This window comes from Oryzias latipes, chromosome 5 (genome assembly GCF_002234675.1).
Source record: "Oryzias latipes chromosome 5, ASM223467v1".
NCBI classification, from domain to species: Eukaryota; Metazoa; Chordata; class Actinopteri; order Beloniformes; family Adrianichthyidae; genus Oryzias; species Oryzias latipes.
Genome location: NC_019863.2, coordinates 2,906,152 through 2,927,957, shown reverse-complemented (window position 1 = coordinate 2,927,957; position 21,806 = coordinate 2,906,152). Strand labels below are relative to the sequence as shown.

Genomic DNA, 21,806 nt, shown 5'->3' with positions numbered 1-21,806 from the left:
CAGTGTCTAAAATTAAATTTGTTTTTCCAAACAAGAAGCAAATCCACCAAAAAATTCACGTTACCAAAGTCCATTTTCTGACTCAACCCAAGTAATCTAAAAAGAAACGGTTATCAATACTTCTCACAAACAGAGTAATCTTGACAGATAAAAGTGAACATTCTCACTACAATCACAGCCATATGCAAAACCTGCTGCTTAGAACAGCAGTGGTGTTGTTTTGGTGTAAAATAATGGCAAAAAAGTTTTACTTTGGTAATTTACTTAAACATTGATTGTCCTTAACATTTACCCTTCAGGAAAATCTGAACAATCTGTTCTCACATCTCCACCCCACTGTCTAAGATCTACGGACCCATGACCTGACATGGGTTAAAAACTGACATGGGTTAAAAACAAAAATTCGTTCTCTAGTTTACAAAACAATTGTAACCTTTTACACACCCTGTATTTTCAACCAGAGATAAACTTAAATGCTTCCGGTCATACATTTACTGTAAATAAGATAACTGGTTTAACCCTTGTGCTATCTTAGATGACCCCCCCTTCCATTGACGTGTTCTTCCCTACCATGACAAAGGTGGATAAAGGTGGAAAGATTTCATGTAATCCATGGACACCAGTGAAGATCACAAATCATTGAAGAAAAAATGTTCAGAGCACTGTCTAGTGGGTCTAGATGACCCCACTCCCAATGTTAAAGTGCCTAGGATAACACAAGGGTTAAAGCAATAATATCAATAAAATATATTATTATAATATACATTGCATCATTGATGTTTCCATTGACTTAAGCGAGGTGTTCGCTACGCCGGGCAGCTGGCTAGCCGGGAGAAGGAGAGCCTCTGGGCAGACAGTCAGCTCTGACCTCCTAAATCTTAGGATATTTCTCTTATTTTTATCAAGACTATAATAAAAAGATCCCCTAGTTTGATTCTTGTTTTTATTTTTTTCCTCTCAAATTAATGTGCGTCACAGAGACACGGATGCAGGGGTGTAAAGCGGCGGAAAGCGCCAGTGAAGCTCACCGCACCGGGAGACACTCTGAATGATCTTACAAACCGAGACATGGAGAAGTGATTACAGATGCTTTGTAAAGCTTTTTAAAATAAATAGATCCAATCTGTTGGGCGGCAGTTTAGCTCAGGCATGTTGTCCATTAACCGAAGGGTTGGTGGATCGATCCCCGCTCTCCCCAGCCAGCTGTCCCCCTCCGAGCGTTGCTAGTCTGCAGCTCACCGCTCCCCCCAGGGGATGGGTCAAAATGCGGAGAACAATTTTCCTATTGTGGGATAAAGTATCAATTATTATTATTATTATTAAACATCCAAACAAGACATTAAAACATGTCTTCCATTCATTGTAATGAGACACACACGGACAGTATTTTGAATTTATCTGCTGTAAATCCAAGTATTGCTCACATACGTGTTTTTGAATGACTTATCATGTAAGTTGGTTTTTGTTAAGTCGCATAAACCATTTTATAAAAAAATCTGTAACTACGCATTTTGCAAATTGAAACTTGGCAAATCTAACAAAGTAGATGACAAGATTTGCTTCATTTTCCACAAGTTTTCCACAATTCCAGAGAAGAGATACTGACTGACAATTCATGGGGAAAAAAAAGTCGTCTTTTAGGATTTACTTAATTTTTAATACTTCATTTGAACAAATTAATATTTCGAGTAAACGGTTTCATTAATCGATGTGAATGACTTAATTATTTTGTGGGAGCAATACTATTGCGTGGAAACGAATAATTATTTCATGGCAACAAAATCCTAATTCTTGGGACTAATGTAATTATTTTTTTACCCATGGCAGGTCACGGGCTCCATACAGAGCCCCCGACCCGAGTCCTACAGTCCGAAAGATTCTCGTTCAGCGTAGTGTTTGTTCTGCATTTCTGTGTCAGTTTTAACTATACAGGGTGATCCCAAAATGTCAATTTTTGATGTTCACGCTCTCCTAGTATGGTTACATAATAAGCCTTGAAAAAAGCTTCTCATAGCAGCTTGAGCCTGTTCACTAAGCTTTCTGTGACAAAATGTACACTAGTGCACGTTTCACCATCTGACCATGATGGTGTCCAAAAATAAACTCTATTGGTTACACTTTCCGACTGGTTGATGCACCTGTGCGTGCTCCTATTGTGTCAAAAGAAGCTTTATGCTCAGAAAAGGTTAGAAACCTTTCTGTAAAAACTTCAGTCTTACTGACCTGGATTTAAGTCCTAGGAGGACATACTTCATCTTCTCTACAGCGCTTCTGACTGCTTTTGTAGAACACTGACCTTTGTAGTAAAATAATCAGAGAATGTTCAGTTATTAAAACTTCAGAAACATCCATATCACTAATTGCTTTGTAATAAAAATTCTGTTCTCAGCAATAACTAAACACGACACAAAAAATATTGTTAAATGAGGGATGGAGAATGTGGATATTCTAATATGGTTCCAGAAAAAACCTTGCATTTTGTGGTCCACTGGTTGCAATTTTTTTACCCTCCCTTTTCTGCAGCACACATCTCCCCCATTAAAATGTGACTGTAAAAGGTGAAGCTGTAAGTCAGTGTTTGGGGGACAGTGGAAAGTTGCCCTTTCATGTGCAACTGAATTAATTTCAACATTCATTTATTTAATATGAATCCCTCTGTGAACCTAGAGAGCAAATGTCTCAGAGATCAAACCCGTTGAGACACATAAATGAGCCACATCCAGTCAGGCCCCATTATATTTAGAAATGATTTATTTTATCCTGCAATTATCAAACGACCTTTTCAAAGTGGGTCAGCAGCAGGTAGTTTAAGCCTACCCCGTATGGAAAACACTCTGTTCCAAACAAATGAACAAAAACATTTCATTCTCAGCAGACAGATATAACAATATTTTATTCACTGTCTTATAGTCTGAACTATTGATTTCATTTTGCCCCTTCTCACTCGAGCATAAACTAGTTCATAAATATATAAAAAAGCAGCAAACAATGCATGAAAACATCCTGGCGCCAGGTTTTTGAAATTCTAACCAAGCCATGAATGACTCAGAAAAAGGCATCAACAGAAAAGGGAGGTAAAAGCCTGGACTTAAACCGTTTTGATAAGCTGTGCGAAAACGCCTTAACATCTACAGAAAACGTTCCTGTCATATGCAAAAACAGTATTCCTACTTCTCTGAGCTATTGACAGCTTTTACCACCACCACATCCAAAACATAGCAATAATAAAACAGACTAAAGAAGAATTAAACCGGGATGGGATTTGGCTCATTAGCATTTGAGATGTAAAGCAACTGTGAGACTGAATCGTCATTCAAGTCAACTTTATTTTACGTGGCATGTGTCCGAATGATGCTGCGTGCTTCCACAGACAAATGCCTTCAGGAGAATTTCTGTAGCCTCCTCACACTGGGTTCTGTGTCACAACACAGACAGAACATATTAAAGAAAAACATTTTATATGTTACCTCCTTCTCTTCCCCACATGTGCTGCAGCTGAACACTTCCTGCACCGTCTTCTCCTTCAGGACACTGGGCTTCTAAAAAGTCACTTGTAGCTACACAAAAAGCATGCGTTTAGTTTAATACAATAAAAAATACAAATAAAAAATGGAATAAAAATAAAAATATCCATTGATATATTTAATCTATTTCAAATCTAAATTCATAAATTGATTCAAATTAAAGGAAATCTCTCTTCTTGAAACAATAATTGCTCCTAATCCTAAATAAATATTTGCACTTATGAACACGCAAAACATTGAATCCATTAAATATAATGATTGTCAAATGATTAATGTAAACATGCTAAAACCACAATGGTTACATGCAGGATAGCAACAAGGCAGTAACGCTGAGGAGGACCCAGCCGGGATTCTTGCAGTAAATGAGCTAACAGACAGGATGATGGGAAAACAGTTGCATCTACAGGAGGGAACGCCTGAGCAGCTGTTTTATCATTTCTTTAAAAATACCAATTATGGGAGCTGTTTAACATGAGGTGTATGTGTTCCGTTCTCCTTCAACACTGCAAAAACTGCATTTTATGGACGTAAAAAGACCGTCGTTTCAATAACACTTGTCTCATTTTCTGTCTTGCAAGAAATTTAAGAAATGTGTCATAGTGACTTAGTTTTTTTCTTAAAATAAGAATTCTTGTTGGGACCATTTTTCTTACCTCATTCGCAGATTTCTGATTTGTTTATTAAAAAGAAAACCTGCCAATGAAGTAAGAACTTTCAACATTACTAAGGGGCCTGTTTTTGCAGTGAATATATCCCTTTTTACATTGCCTTTCACATGAAAAGCTGTTTCTGTAGGGATGCACAGACCAACTTAAATAACAGAAATGCGTCTTTCTTGTCTGTATCTCTCACTTCAGGTTGCAAACCTGCTGAGACTGTTCCAGATCCCTCAGATCAGCTATGCTTCTACCAGTGCAAAGCTAAGTGACAAGACCCGTTATGACTACTTTGCTCGGACCGTGCCTCCTGATTTCTACCAAGCAAAGGCTATGGCAGAGATTCTGCGTTACTTTAACTGGACCTATGTGTCGACAGTGGCATCCGAGGGGGATTATGGTGAGACTGGCATTGATGCTTTCCAGCAGGAGGCTCGTGCTCGCCAGATTTGCATTGCCACTTCTGCCAAGGTGAGCCGCTCCATGAGCCGCTGGAGCTACGAGAACGTGATCCGCTCCCTGCAACAGAAGTCCAATGCCAGGGTGGTCATCCTCTTCACACGCAGTGAGGACGCACGTGAGCTACTGGTGGCGGCAAACCGCATGAATGTCACGTTCACCTGGGTGGCCAGTGATGGCTGGGGAGCACAGGAGAGCGTGGTGAGGGGAAGTGAAGCGGTTGCTGATGGAGCATTCACCATTGAACTGGCTTCCTATGAAATCCCCCAGTTTAATGAATACTTCACTGGTCTGCATCCGTACAACAACAGCAGAAATCCCTGGTTCCGAGAGTTTTGGGAAAACCAGTTCCAGTGCAGTCTCCATGACCTGGGCTGTGGAAAATTCTCGCTTCGTGACGTCCCATTTCAACCAGAATCCAAGATCATGTTTGTTGTGAATGCGGTGTATGCAATGGCTGCTGCCCTACACAACATGAGGCAAGCCTTGTGCCCAAACTCCACCAAAGTGTGTGACGCTCTCAAGCCAGGGAATGGTCGAAAATTCTACCGGGACTACATTCTCAAAGTCAAGTTTGAAGGTGAGTCAAAGCATGATTATGTATATTCATCCCATGGAAGATCTTTCCACCCATAATTCAAAGGGGTATGCAATTCTCACTCGACAATTCAATTTGTTTTTTGATCATATTATAATAAGAAAATGCATTTTGCAATGTAGAAGTCATTATGATAAATTACAATCCAACATTACAAATTTAAAAATTACATTTTTTATGAAAGCAAAATTAGTTGCGTTTTAAATTGTCACGACTTTTTGGTGCCATAATTCAAACGATTTTGTAATTTACATTTCGGTGTTAAATCTTGCCACACATTTTGGAAATGCAATTTGCAATTTACAATTCAATCCTAAAATATTTCAATAAAATTTCAATTTCAACACATTGTTTGTTTTGAATTCATTTTAAAGTAACTTAAAATCAATCGCATTTTAATTTGTCGTGGTGTTTTTCTGTCAAACATCAGATGAAATTGCACAACAGCGCCCCCCACAGTAATGTGTTTACATTTACCGGGTGCCATGCATTTTCTGACCCAAAATCCTAACTTAAATGCAACCTGTCAGACTCTCATCAGGGCGAGGCCCACCACCTGCCTATATTTGCCAAATTCCACCTCCACTTCCTTTTGTTGACTGATTATTGACTGGCATTAAACCGGTCTGCTCCCTGAAAAAGCTGCTTTAAGGAGCCCCCTGTATGTTATTTGTTATATTGTATAAATGTCGATGCATTATTGTCCATATGTTTAGAACTAGATGAATAAATTTGGGGCATACTGTGGAAGAATTAAATATTATTCTATCGCAGTGGTCCCTATCACCCTGGCCGCACAACAGATAATGCATACGCTAACTGTGATTGTTTCTGTTTTGTTTATTTTCTGATACTGAAGAAAATTTTAGTTTGTAAAACTACTGAATTCTGATCTGTCTGTCTTGACTCGTCACGTGACTTTAAGCAGTTGCTTAAAGTGACGTGCAGTTATGTTGTGAAAATGAAAAAGCATTTCTGTTAATCAATTTTAGTTGTCAAATTAGATATTTCTAATTGGATTTTGCTACACATTTACCTAAGAACTTTTTGACAATGAAATCTCAAATACCATTTTGTTTATCATTTTAATTATGCTACAGAATTGCTTCCATAAGTTGCCACAATGAATCAGCTTTCACTGATTTGCACAGGTGGTCTGGCAGAGATTTTTGCTGACACACCTCCACCACACTGGTTGCTTTCTTCCTTCCGGCACAGGGGTTACCCAGACTTAGGCTCCATGGCTACATAGCTAGGCAGTAGCGTCAAGGGTCAAGGACCCACAACAGATGAAACTCATTGTGCCACCTAGGGATCAAATCCTAGTTCCCCATGTGCCAGTCCTGCGCTTAACAAACTGAGCTATATAACTTTGAAAAAACCTCAATATTATCCCCCACAGGATGTCGATAGACTAACTGAAAGTTGTTAAATTCCTTACAATTAGAAAACCTGGGAAAAATGCTAGAGTACCACATGAGAATTATTTTTTCAAGTAATTCAGCTAAACAAACTTAAGGCATCTTCAAACTGTGAGGATGTTTTTTGTCGTTTGTAGTGTTCACTGTGATGCTACGAGACAAATAGTGTTGCTTTTGTTTTCTGTGCTTGTCTGCACAAAGCTTTAATGCATGAAACATGTAACTGCCACCTCATCAACTCATTCACACATCACAAGGACAGCCTTACCAATTCAAATGCTCTCATTTCTCTTCCGGCTGTGGTTTATCCTTTGATTTATGGAAATACTGACATTTCCATTGATGGGAGATAAAAGTGGACCACTGTGCTCTCATCCAGCTGTGCTTTTATGCTCTTGGAAATTTCAGAAAAAATGAAAAAGAACAGAAAAGAGAGAAAGGCCCAAAGGATTTGAGTCCGTAGACATTTTACCATCAATTTTATAAACAATTTAACAGATTAACCACGTTTCTCACTAAGCTATGGAGAAATTAAGGCTTTCTTTTAGTTTATTTAAATCTTCTCAACATCAAAGTCAAAACTTTATTAGGTGGGTGAATAAAGAAGAAAGTTAATTACATTTTGTGTATGTTTAGAGTTAATATGTAGACAATTTTTTAGTGTTTAAACAAAGTACTTCCAATATTGGAATTATAACTGCTAACGGCAAAATGGTACAAATTGTATTTAGAAGAAAAGCATTTTGAAAACATTTCTGCAGAAAACATGCACATGCTTACTTGTAAACATTAATTTTAATGTGCCGACTCCCACTCCAATCATCTTTTGATCCGTTTTCGAAGTGTTCCCAGTGGTCTTTAGTTATAATCATGCTGTTTTCCGACAACAACAAAAAAAATCAATTTTTTTTAGGATATTATTTCTTCAGAGCGGCAGTAGTTCATTAGAAATTCACCTCTGAGTTATTGGTGGGACCGTTGGCACGGAGCAATCCCGCCCCCACTTCCCTTCACCACTACCGGGAGCTCTCTGTTAACTTGCTCTGATAGGTTACAACCCCTCATTTCAAAAATAAAGGTGCAACAAAAATGGCGAGCAAAATAGGAGCTATCCAGGCGTACAGAATGTCATAGGAGATGCCAGCTCAGACGAGAAAATCCATGATGAACATGGATCTAGTCGACCACAAGTGGATGCATGAGAATGGAGCTGAGCAGGGAGCTTGTGGCCCAGCCCAGAGTATTTTCTACGTCACAACTACAAGTTATTTTGAATGACCTTTTTTTGTCTGCTCCTAATTTACATTGATATGAATTATTTAATTATTTTGTAAGTGACCATGGTATACCGGTAAGTGGATTAATGGCCGATGAAGTATGCATCATCAGAAATTAGGACGGTTGCTTCCGTGAAGTGCATTAATTTTGAGAATGCACACTTCAACGCCCATTAACCACTTATACCATGGTCACTTACAGAAAAAATTCAATCAGTTTTTAGTATATTGTTCTTGTTATTTTTCCGGTTTGGATCTCTTTTTTCCACAAAAAGTGGACTATTTGTTACGTGATGCGGCGTTGTCACGGTAACATGACAACATTTAGCTGGCACCAACCTTGATTGGAGCGGCAAAGGAAAGCTATATCTATGCTGAGGTCATGATGGGTTAAATAAAGCACCAGTTCAAAGAAAGTTCACCTCTTTACGGTTGTTTTTGTCCAGATGAGGAAGATGAGGATGAGGAAGTTTGTTTTAAAGAAGACAGCGCAGTGATACAGAACATTTCTGCTATGTGACCGGAACTACTTTTTTAGGCGTGCATTGTTACTGTGCGTTTTCACTTTTTAACGCACACCCAGCATCCAATCAGAATCGAGAATTCACCCAGACCATGGTTTAGAAATACTCAGAAATGCAATTTTAAGCTGAATGTTTTATAAATGTCCACCATAATAAGAAAAATACAATAAAAACACCAAAAACACAATTTTTACTAAATTTGATTTTATAAAAAGATTTTAAAAGACTTTTAAAATTGAGAAAAAGACACAAAACAATCTTTTTAACGATGGAATTGATGGAAAACATGCTAATTAGTATTACAAATGACCTCAAACCAGCAGACCTGTGGCACAAAGATGACTTATCATTTATAGTTAAAGGGAACTTCACACATGTTTAAACGCATTTCCGTTTTAGTGCATTGGGTATACTTATCCACTATAAGACAGTGAGACTTGCAGTAGTGGAGATACATTTGAGTCTGCAAGAAGAAAATGTTGTTGCATCTCTGTTTGATGTCTTCTTTTCTCATAACAACAGTTCTGTTCTCTTTTTTTTCTCTTTTGTCTTCCAGCGCCCTTTCGCCCGCCTGACACAGAGAATGTAGTGCGCTTTGATGCCTTTGGAGATAGCCTTGGCCGCTACAACATTTTTCACTACCACAAAGAAAATGGACGCTATGTCTACCGTAAAGTGGGCTACTGGGCACAAGGCCTCATCTTAAACACCAGCCTGATTCCCTGGGCTGACCAGGCTGTGCCCAACTCCCAGTGCAGCGACCCCTGCAGGAAAAATGAGGTGAAAAGTATGCAGCCAGGAGATGTATGCTGCTGGATCTGCATACCCTGTCAGCCCTACCAATACCTGTTGGATGAGTTCACATGTGCTGATTGTAGTTTCGGACAGTGGCCTCTGGCCAATCTCACCGGCTGCTATGACCTGCCTGAGGAGTACATTCGCTGGGAAGACGCATGGGCCATCGGCCCCGTCACCATTTCCTGCCTAGGAATGATGAGTACACTTTTCGTGATTGGCCTCTTCCTTAAACACAATGAGACTCCTGTGGTGAAGGCCAGTGGGCGTGAACTCTCTTACATTCTTTTGCTGGGAGTGCTTATGTGTTACTGCATGACCTTTATCTACATCGCCAAACCCTCCACAGCAGTATGTACACTGCGCCGGCTTGGTTTAGGCACCTCCTTTGCTGTATGTTACTCAGCTCTGCTAACCAAGACCAACAGGATAGCCCGGATCTTTGGTGGAGTGAAGGATGGAGCCCAGAGGCCTAGATTCATCAGCCCAGCTTCCCAAGTTGCCATATGTGGTGCTCTAATATCCTGTCAGCTGGTAGTGGTGGTGGTCTGGCTGCTGCTGGAGGCCCCGGGTGTGAGGAAAGAAGTGAGCCCCGAGAGAAGAGACGTGGTCACCCTTAAATGCAACAACAGGGATTCCAGCATGCTGCTGTCTCTCACATACAACTGCATTCTTATTATCCTCTGCACTGTCTACGCATTCAAGACCCGAAAATGTCCTGAAAACTTTAACGAGGCCAAGTTCATCGGATTTACCATGTACACCACCTGCATCATCTGGCTGGCATTTCAACCAATTTTCTATGTTACTGCCAGTGACTACCGGGTGAGTAAGCCTGCATAGATATATTATTGTGTTCTTGTAATAGAAGATTACACTCAAAGATATACGTGTGTGTGTATGTGTGTGTATGTAGACAAGTGCCGGTTGCCTTTTGTTACTGGAAGAAAAATCCAAACAGACCAAAGTGTCTAAATGTTTTAATGCTTCATTTTTGTTCAATACAATCAAGTTTTCTCATTGACAAAAGGGTTCCATATGTGTATATACCAAACTTAACTGTGGTTATCAATGAACTATTTAAGCCTCAGTCACATGCACCCATATGGGTCAACCCCCACACGGGTGCTGGGGTTTTTTGGGTTGTCCGTCTCGTAGAGGGTCGTAGAGAGGAGCGGCCGCATCTTAAGGGGACCACGGGTGTGTGTTGTTGCGCCTTTGAAAATGGAACGTTCCGTTGTCTTATATGTGTTAAATGTATCATAAAGTATTTGTAAGGATGATGTAGGCTACACCCAATTGTGTGTAACCTACATGGGCTGCATGGTGGCGCAGTGTTTAGCGCTCTTACCTTCCAACAAAAAGGCCTCGGTTCAACAGAATCACCAGGATTCTGTTCCCCACCATCGTCCAAAAACATGCTTCTTAGGTTAATTGGTTACTCTAAATTGTCCCTAGGTGTGAATGGGTGTGTGATAGTGGCCTTCGTCAGAATGGTGACCTGTCCACAGTGTACACTGCCCTCGCCCATGAGAAGCTCCGACAGGGACAAAAATGGGTTTAGAACAGTGTTTTTCAACCAGTGTGCCGCGGCACACTAGTGCGCCGTGGGAAATTGCCCTCATTCACTGATCTAAAAACATTTTCCATCTCCAGGATATCAGCTCTGTGTTCATCCAAACAGGCCCTGATAAAACACTGAGTAGTTAGGAATATAAAATATCTTAAAATTACTTTTTCTTTGTGTTTATTTGATTCTATTAAAGACATTTTGATAAGAATCACGGTACCGCGATGTAGCTGCAGCTATAAGTGTGTAAAGAAAAGTCCCGCCCCTTTAACTGTCTCCGCCAATCATTCTTGAAGGCGTAATCACATGTCATCAGTCTGACCAATCAGAAGTGGTTAAAGTCTTCACTTCCTTGTTCTTAATTCTGCTGATAAAGTCGCTCAGTTCTAACAAAAATACCAGCTAAAGCTCGTCTTTAGGGGGGGGGGGGGGGGGGGGGGGGGCTGTCGATCAATACAGACCATGAATTTCTGTTGGTTTTTTTTGGATGCTGGTGTGCCGCGGGATTTTTGTCAGGGTTAAAGTGTGCCGTGGCTCAGAAAAGGTTGAAAAACACTGGTTTAGAAGATGAATAAATTAACACACTTATAAAGTACGGGCGATGCTGTTGCAAAGCACCCTTTATGCAGGACTCCAGTTCTCATGAGGTGCACATACTGGCTCCTTATTGACCACATGGGGTGTGCATAGGAGTCGTAAGTGCTAGAAAGATGCCCATAGGATGCCCACACAAATTATGCTCTAATTGTCTAATTTACGCATTTCTCACAGCCAGGATGCGTGCAACAAATGTGTGACGAGCGCGCACCCTTCACTTGAACAGCACTGATGGGCTTCCTGCACAATGCACACCATTTGGGGGTTTGAAAAAAAAATATTTGTACGGCATGCCTGAGTCTCTCCTATTTCATCCTTACTTTACGTGTTGCTCAAGTGTTCACTACAACCTGAGGCCTGCAGCAAAGCATCTTTCTATTTTTGCTGGTCCTTTACTTTTTCTTTTTCTTTGCTACTTACAAATATGTGTTTTATTGATATATGAAATATTAAAACAGGCTTTCTTTGTCGCAGACAAGACAAACAAAGACATCTCTTTTTGTAGTCATCACGTTACCAAACCAACATGCTGTTCAAATCCCATAGTCGTATTTCTTTTTTTAAATACAGTCACATTTCATTAGGCAAAAAACATTATTTTTTTAATTCATGTGAACACAAACAACTGTTGAACCAAAGTTTATCCACTGAAGAAAAAATGTAGCTGCCATTGCTAATGGAGCTCTTAGGAATGTTGGAGTGTTAAGGAAGACAGCCACCCACATTTGTTCAGGGCTGAGTCTATTAAACCCTTGAAGTGTGGCTGCTTTAACCACTAGGCTATAGTTGAGGTTAAAGTTAAAGTACCATACCCGTCACACACCTAGGTGTGTGAAATTTGTTCTCCGCATTTGACCCATCCCCTGGGGGAGCGGGGAGCTGCAGACACAGCCGGGAACCATTTGTTGGATTAAACCCCCAATCCAACCCCTCAATGCTGAGTGTCAAGCAGGGAAGCGTTGGGTCCAATTTTTTGAGTCTTTGGTATGACTCGGCCTGGATTTGAACTCACGACCTTCCATTGGTTTTGAACGTGCTAGAATGGCGTTTTCAATATGTGGTTTGTACAATAAAACAACGCTTTTGACGCCCGTCTTGGGACAACTCAAGACAGTGTAAATTAAAAACTACTTTTAAAACGTGTGTAAACATACGGTGTTTTTGATGACCGAAAGCGCAGTTCTCCATGCCGTTTTTCCTGGTGTTTTATGATTCTTTTTGCTTGCCATATAGACCCGTGTTTGTGCATGTATCACTTTAGGAAAAGTCATGTGACCAACACAGCCACTGTGTCTGTGTCACCAAGGTGCCAAACAAGGAAGGTCATCTACCAGAAGTGTTTGCAGATTTAGGAGTTTTCTGCCCAGTTGGGTGGATTTGATTTTGATATTTCGGGGAAATTTTGCTTTGGGTGGGTAAACATAATATGGGCGGGTTTGGCGTCAGTTTGGTGGGTGGTAATATGAGTCTGAACTATCGTTTATTTTTGCCCCCATTTTGCCTAGCTGTGTTACATGTTTTATTTCATTGAATCTTTCCTAAAGGTGTTGAATGTGGGGGTTTAGTTGAGTTTGTGGAATTATTTAATGGTTTTAATAGTGTTTTTGGCTTTTTGCCCCCCCTCCTAACAGTTTCTGCTTAATCTAGCAGAAGACAATTCCATTTCAAACTGACCCCTATTTGAAATCAATCATTTAATGTTTGGTAGGTTAAATGTCGCACCTCCTCGATGGCGAGGCATTATGGAGCGAGGCAAGAGAATGCGGAAGCCACAACTACAATGACAAATGTTGTGTTTACATTAGTATTTTATCAGCATTTCAGTGGAGCTTCTTAACTTGGTTGCCTGCAATGATGCTTTCGATACAGCAGGTGTCAGTACTGAATAACAGTGTTGACACAGAATTTATGCAGTTTGGGGTAAAGTGCCGAAATGCTTCACGAGGCCTCATCTACCCATCACTAATTGCTACAAAGGTTTTTTTAGTCCGTTTTCAGGCTCTATGTATAAAACAAACAGCTATTGAACGCATGTTCAAAGTTAAACTAGGCTGAACAATCAGGGATTCGATTGTGTGGTAAGTGAGTGGAGCGGCCGCATCTTAAGGGGAGCACAGAGGGATGTATAAATGGCGTCCCTTCTTGGTGTGCCAACCAAACAGGGAGGAGAAATTAATAATTGCCGTCTGTGTCCGGACAAAATTCTATGACACCAAGTCCTTCATAAATCAGAATAGAGCTGTGAAAGAAAAAGTCTGGCGCAAGATTCACGCCATTTGCACAATTTCAACATTTCACACCAAACCTCTTCCAACTGTAGGGGATGGACATGTGCTAGTAAACAGTAGAAGAAGAACAGAAGAAGCCCCATCCTGTTCGTTCTGATGAACACTACGGGCAAAATGCGTTTTCAAAAATGCATGTTTAACCCGATCAAGAACGCTCGTCACATGAACACATAAGGATTTTATTTGTGGTTGTCCTGATATTCCTGTATGGTTCCTGTCCAGAAAGCAAAATGACTGTAGAAATATGCGTCACACAGAAATTCAGGAAGAAATCAAAATCAGCATGTTGCAAAAGATAAGTGCTCAACCCTTTTACACAACTCCAGTTTTGAAAAACAACCATTAGCTGCTGGTGGCCTGCCAGTGTGTGAATGTTTGTGTGAGTTTGGAACACACCAACACTGCTGGTCTTGATGATGTTTGTCATTTGTAAAGAAAAAAGTCCTTTTAAGTACATGAGTAACGGAATTCATACATACTTACACAACATGTTTATTCATGGCTGTTTGGAAAACGGATTCAAAAATCTGAAAGGTGTTAAACAGAATTCTGTGAAGGAGGGAGACCTTTAACCAGCGAGTGCAAAGATCAGTCAATAGAAATAAAGGTTGTTTCTCAGGTGAAATGATTCCTATTGACAGCTACAGACACATATTAGGTGTTTTTTTTTCAAGGACAGCCTGTAATATTCCCCATTGCTTTGTATTCCTCACAATTCAAATTAATACAACATAAATAAGAATGCATGCATTTGTTTATCAAATACCATCAATTGGGGTTTTCAGGCCGTAAAGAAAGCCTTTGGAGTTTTGTGCTTTTAAATCCTCTGAAAAAGACCATGTCTGCTGGGCTCTTGAAATAAATAATAATCTTGCTTTTGCTCAAATCAGGCCACTAACATTTGAAATTTTAACTATTTGCCCAATTTTGTGAGTGGGGTCCAACGTTCCAGGTCCAGAAACCGGAAGAAATTTCCAGAAAAAAGTCTGCTAGCTTTTGCTACTTAGCTTATCAGTTCCATTGATTGGAAGCGTTTCCCAGCAGGTGCTGTTTTCTGCAAGACAATTGACTTTTCAGAAACAACTCACTCCATAATAAGCAAAACTGAAATCCAAGACTAAAAACTATTTTGGTCCAAGAGTTGGTATTTTCGTATTTTATGCCCGACCATCACCCAATGTCTAATCTCTGGCTTGAACAGAGAACAGTTTTTACTATATTTATCTCAGTTTTTCTGTCCAAATTGACTCTGGAAACTAATCACTACATCATTTACCTCAGGGCTTCATTTGACAAAAACATTAATACATAAAGTCCTATTAACTGTCACACAGCTAGGGGGATAAATTTGTTCTCTGCATTTGACCCGCCCACCGGGAGAGCAGTGAGCTGCAGACACAGCCATGCTTGTGTCCCTTTCTTTAGTCTTTGGTTTGACTCAGCCACAGATTTGAACACAGGACCGTCTAGCTTCAAGGCAGACACTCTACCACAAAGCCACTGAGCTGGTGTTAAGTGCAAGCCCTTTCTTATTGACATTTTATGACGCTCAGACCTTCCATGCTATAACTTTAGTCTGTAATATCAACCACTTGCATTTTTGTCCTGTGAAAAGCAGAGTCAAAATCAAAATGATAACTTCATTAGTTCTAATCATTTAAATAAATGTAAAGCTCGGCTAGTTAAATAAGGATGTAACCAGATAAAATCCAACAGAGACGGAATTAAATATGAGCACAGCTGCTGTACCAGATAAACATTTTGAACAGTTTCTGATTTTGCTGCAGATAAAGCTGCCTGTGACTGCAATCTTTTTTATAAAATTGACATCATTTTTAGCATTATTATCTTGTTGACATAATTTGGTTTCAAAGTGATAAATAGATACTGGATTTACTCCAGGCTGCTGCTCGTTTAACTTTATTTTTTTGTTGATAAATCGAGTACAGTGTGATTTGCTGTAACATCCTTTGATGCTTTAGTTAGTGTGCGCCTGTATCTTTTAGAGAAGTCTGCAGACAGACAAATTGGCAGGTTGGCAGGTAGGGGGTGAATTCACAGTGGTCATCCTTAAACACAGTCATGGGCTGACACTGAAAAACTGTTTAGGTTTAGGGAATTACCCGTGGGGAACCCGATCAGTGTGTAATGGAAAAGACACAGAAGGAGGCAGGCAGCGGAGCCCCCTGACACAGCTGCCATTGCAGGAACATGGAAGAGGCAGCGAAGACCACGAGGGCTGAAAAGGAACTGAACGTCCCTGAGTGTAGCTATGTGGAATGGAGTGTGAAAGACTGGGATGCTGAGTCCCAGCTGTGCTCCCTCTATCCTGGGACTCTAGTGACGCCCAGAGGAACCCTTCCTCCACCCCCTCTAAACAACACAACTCACAGCCTGAACAGGCTCATTAAAAAGATGTAATCCCCCTCTTTGACTGATGAATAATTACTGAAGCAACTCAGACGGCACAGCTACTCTAGTTTTTCACCAGCAGTGGTGTTTTCCAGCTTTATCTCCGCTGTTCCTCTAGTCGTCCACTGCTTTTCAGACTGAATGGAGATCTGCAGCTACGTAACAAAGATTTGACTGATCAGCAATGATAGCAGCTTAATTCAACCAACTATCATAACCCTTTGACTATAATGAGTGACTCTGAAAATCCACTCTGGGGAGAAGATGCCCGTTTTAATGGAAATGTTCATCATGTCATTTCAGGAGAAAACAGAGAAATGAAGATCCAAACCGGTCACTCTCCTGTGTATCCACTTTTTACAACCCCGAAGCTCTTTCCTTGTTTGGAGTTTACCTGATCAGCTGACATTGCAGGACATCAGCGCTTTATTCTTGTGCCGCAAAAGGGTCATAATGACATTTAAACAACTTCACACTAAAGAAACGAGTTTTTAAATACATTATATCAATGTATAAATATATCCAATTAAATTCAGTGAATTAAAATAAGGCCAGATTGTTTCAATTGTATAAGGTTTATATAAGTGAAAAACAAATTACATCAAAGGGTCTCCGGAGTATTCCCTGTTCTAATCAAAGAAAGTAACCAGTAACCTGTTTCCTAAAGACCTGTGACCTGTAAACTCAGTTTGCTTAACCAGGTTTAGGTATTTGGCTGCTGTCAGCAGTTAACTTCTAAAACCTGTTTCTCTGATAACCAAGTTATAATGGGTTTGAGTTCCTTTAGGAGTGTTGCCCAGGTGTGGCTGTGTTACCTGACTCTTGTCTGCAGGAGCTAAAACTATGTGAGCTAAGGCGGATAGATGGTTTTGAGGTGGTGAAAAGAGGAAATATTTACAATTTATAGTAACTGTTGCAGATTTTAAACTGTTCTGAGCTGCAAACAGCTTGACCTTGATGAATGCTGCCAAAAAAACCTCAATAGTTACGAAGGCTGCATAAATATGGCAAATATCAACATTAACCTTTAAATTATAATAATTACTTCCAGCTTTTGTTAGCTTACTGATCCCATGGCCGTACAGCTTCGTAGCCCTTGTGCTATCCTAGGCACTTTAACATTGGGAGTGGGGTCATCTAGACCCACTGGACAGTGCTCTGAACCTTTTTTCTTCAATGATTTGTGATCTTCACTGGTGTCCATGGATTACATGAAATCTTTCCACCTTTATCCACCTTTGCCATGGTAGGGAGAACACGTCAATGGAAGGGTGGGGTCACAGGATAGCACAAGGGAACAGAATCCACATGTTTTACATACTTTTGGGCACAAGGAAATGAGAGAATTGTTGACCTTAGACTCTTGATGCATCTTGAGGAATAAAAACAAATTCTCCCAATACAGAGGCTACAAGCTGTTGAGCTTATTCCTCAATTCAGGATAAAAAAATGAAGCAGTACAAAGATTAAAAATAGTGAAGCTGACAAAAGACAAGAAGTAATTTGAACAAAAAAGAAGTGAAAGCTTGGTGGAATGACAGGAAAAAGTACACATTACTGAACAAGCAAATAAAGTGATGGTTGTCTAACTTGATTTGTGTCCTAAAATGTTCTCTAAAAATCCCTCAAAGACCCACTCTGGTGAAAACTATGTTTTAGTGTTTTTAACATGTTCTTCTGGCATTTTTTCTCATGATGGAGGGCAAATATACAAAAATTAAGATTAAAATTGTATTTCTGAGTATTTCTTTATTCAAATTGTTGTGAATGAGGAGCAGAAAAAAAGCCAAGTTGCTTTTTTGTACGTAGAAAATACACTGGGTGGACCCTAAGCTCCCTGCTCTGCTCCATTCTGATGCATCCACTTGCAGACAATTAAAACCATGAACGTCTTCGTTTTCCTCGTCTGAGCTGGAATCTGGAGCAAAACTGGACGGCTGGACAGCTCCAATACTGCTCACCATTTTTGTTGCACGCTAATGTTAGGTTGGAGGTGTGAGAGGCTGTAAGGTAGTGGGAGAGCATGTGAACAGAGAGCTCTCAGTAACGAGGAGCCTAAAGGAAGGCGGGGTTGCTCCACATCAACAGTCCCGCCCAGAACACCAAGGTGACTGAGATGAATTTCTGATGAACTCTTGCCACTCTGCGGAAGCTATGTCCTAGAAAACAACAGTTTTTTTTTTTTTTTGGCTAAAAACTACATGATCATAATTAAAAGACCACTGTGAGTGCTTTTAGAACAGAACAGAGAATGCTCAGAGTGGGACTTTTAATGAGTTGGCCTGTCATTTTTTCCCCAACGTATGTTTATTATCTGCGTTTCTTTGAGCAAGACACGGAACTCCCCGTCTCTCCTGGTGATTAGAGGTTGTATCTGTATTTGTATTTATTTAATAAAGGGACAATGCATACAAAAACCGTGCTCTAAAAAAGTAAGTATTCAGGATTATAGCCTTAGCTAATTGTCATCGTCTGGGTGAAAATTAGCAGTGATGGGACCAGTGTTTGGCTGCGGAGCCACCATCAGTGTGTGAATGTGTGCGTACATGGGTGAATGGGACTGTGACCGCAAAGTGCTTTTAGCCTTCTATAAAATAGTAAAGCACTACATAAGTAAATGTCATTTCCCATTACTGATAAATCACAACTAATATTACAGGAGGAATTAAAAATGAGCAGACAGCTTGTTGAGGATATTTTTCAGGAGTTTTAAATGTTGCGTTTCTCTCGTTTAGGTGCAAACCACAACTATGTGCATCTCCGTCAGCCTCAGTGGGTCGGTGGTTCTGGGCTGCCTCTTTGCTCCAAAGATCCACATCATCCTGTTCCAGCCACAGAAGAATGTCTGCACCCTCAGGGCGGCCACCACACGTTTCAGTGTCAACACCGCGGCGGCGTCCAGTTTTTCTCAAGGTGCCACCTCACATACAGCAGGATTTACAGCAAACCCCTTACAAAGCAAAAACTTAACCTCAAGAAAGAAAAAGGTCTCTCCTTTAAAAAAAAAGACTTATTTTCTCTCTTGGAAGAAAAATAATCTGATCAAGAGATTTTTTCATTACCAAAATAATCTTAGTTTAAGAAAACATGTCTTAATGACAAGAATGTTTTCTTAAAATAAGAATTCTTGGTAAGACCATTTATCTTACCTCATTGGCAGATTTCTGTTTTTGCTTATTCAAAGAGCATCTGCTAATTGTCTAAGAACTTTTGACATATTTCTAAGGGGCCTGTTTTTCCAGTGTACAATTGATGCAACCCTTGTGCTATCCAAGGCACTTTAACATTGGGAGTGAGATATGATTACATCTGTCAAACCTCTGCCTTGCCACTGAAACCATGCACTCTACAGCGGGAAAAAACAACCGAACCCTTTTATAATCTCTTCTTCTTTTCTTTTTTTTTGCTTTGCAGCATCAACCTCCAACGTTGTTCCAACAGTTTGCAACGGCCGAGAAGTGGTAGACTCAACAACATCCTCGTTGTGATCCAGTTTTAGACCTTTTGCTGAGAATTGTAAACAGAGTAATATAATCAATAGTTCTGATTCAGATACTGACCAGGTCACACAGATGATCGTCTTGACTTTTCTGTCCTCAAAGTGCCGTGAGTACAATGTTCCAATAACTTAACTTTGTTCTTTGACTCGTAGCAAATTGAAATGAGATGCCAATAAAGTTGAACATAACCTTGTTTTTTTGGAAATTCTATTTGCAAAGATGAAGTAAAATATAGTCAATATGTTAAATGTAATATATTTAAATGGTTTTTATTGTACATTTTGGTGAACCAGTTTGTGCTTTCATGTAATTATTGTAAATAAAATGTGTTTTTTATAAATATGAAAAAGAAAAAAACTTGGTTTTTGAGTGTGTGTGCGTGTGTGTGTAGGTGTGTGTGTGTCTATGTAGGAAGAAAAATAACTCTGCACATGTCAGTAAATTAAATTATTAATTTGGCCCACTTGAAATGTAAATCAAACATGCATGACGTCCCTGTTCTAAAGACCAGGAAACTTTTCTGCAGGACAAAGGGAACTGAGGATCAATACCACCAACCCTAACGATAGCAAATACTGTGTCTGCGTGACTATTTCAGTGGTAGGACCTTTGCTACTTAACCCTTGTGCTATCTTAGATGACCCCACCCTTACATTGACGTGTTTTCCAAAGGTGTATAAAGGTGGAAAGATTTCATGTAATCCATGGACACCAGTGAACATCACAAATCATTGAAGAAAAAAGGTTCAGAGCACTGTCTTGTGGGTCTAGATGACCCAACTCCCAATGTTAAAGTGCCTAAGATAGCACAAGCGTTACACACGAACACACGTCATGTGGAACCTGACATTTTTATTGCTAATCATTGAAGATCTGCTATCTGCACCATTCATCTGAAAAAAAAACATGCAAATAAACAGACAAAAAAAAACACTATATGCTGCTATAAAATAAGACCCACTAAAGCAATTTATGAAAATACACAAAACAGGGACACCAAGCAGCAAAAACAAATGTTTTGTGAAACAGAACAAAGCAGCATTAGTGGAGAAAGACTGCCACCTTGTGGCCACTTTGTCATTCCACGCAACATCCAGCTGAAGGCAGGTAAATATGTAAAAATGTAAGGCGGGAATAGTTTTACATTTAGTTGAAATGAAAAATAAAGCATATGGAGTATTAGCTGGGGTTTTAGATGTTTTCAAACAACCAAATCTAAGAATAAACTAGTTTAAGGGGAAACTGCTGTCAATGGCAAATTTTTCAATCATGAAGGATTAAAGGCCTAAACTTTGGGGAGACACCAGATACGTGCCAGAGGCGGTGGAATTATCTTACTTGGATCACATCACATCAATAATGATTAAGATTTTGTGGAGAAAACTGAAAAAGCTACTACACAGGTGCATGTTTGTCTTTTCCCTTGCAAAGTCAAAAAATAAACAAGAAATGAAGTAGAAAATCACTTTGCCCATTTTAATCTTTCTAATCATTTTATTAAAAACAATAAAGCAAAACAAAACCAATTTAATAATAAAATAGATATAAGTGAACAATCTTATGCAATGAAAACAATTTTGTCATGTTTGTCCTAAAATGTAATAATTTTAGATCTTACAGCAAAACAGACCTACGGTAATCCACACAATTGACGTTTGAGGGTTTTGTATAATATAATCTTTGTTGTATATAAGTCTTCTATTATTTATTTTTTCCTTTTTTCAGTTTAACTCAACTCTGAACTTGAGAACCGCATGCATGTGTTCTGTTGCTTCACATTTCTTAAATACAATTGTGGTTTGTATCTTTAATGTCTGTGACATAAACATTGATGCAGAAGCAAACCTGTAAACTAGTGAAAATAGTCTACAGTTGATGCTGTGGCTTAAAAAAACTCAAATATTTGTTGAGTGGTGAGCAAACAATAAAAATAGTATGCAAGTAAGAGTATTCCTAATTGCAAATTGCACAAAGAAATGCAAGAAAGTACACTTTAAACCTAGTAAATAACAAACGTATTAGCTATTATCACAATCTAGTTCACTGCAAATAGTTTAAGATTCTTTAGTTGGGTCAGGATCATTTTTGAAAATTCGTGAAAAAGGTCAAAACAAACTGTAATTTCTGTGTATTAAAAAACTGGGCAAAAATCAAGGATAAAAACAGAAACATCCCTTTGTTCTCA

General features: G+C 39.5%; 1 protein-coding gene across 2 annotated transcripts in view; it reads left to right on the top strand.

Moving 5' to 3' along the window:
• Positions 1-19,978, top strand: part of grm2 (glutamate metabotropic receptor 2) — a 50,794-nt gene extending 30,816 nt beyond the window's left edge. For both annotated transcript variants that reach the window (XM_020703019.2, XM_004068547.4), the window contains 4 exons: positions 4,382-5,219; positions 9,016-10,079; positions 18,857-19,034; positions 19,536-19,978. In XM_020703019.2, the coding sequence (XP_020558678.1) occupies positions 4,382-5,219; positions 9,016-10,079; positions 18,857-19,034; positions 19,536-19,609 (2,154 nt within the window). In that variant the 3' untranslated portion in view covers positions 19,610-19,978. The remainder of the gene's footprint in view (positions 1-4,381; positions 5,220-9,015; positions 10,080-18,856; positions 19,035-19,535) is intronic.
• The last annotated feature ends 1,828 nt before the right edge of the window (positions 19,979-21,806 follow it).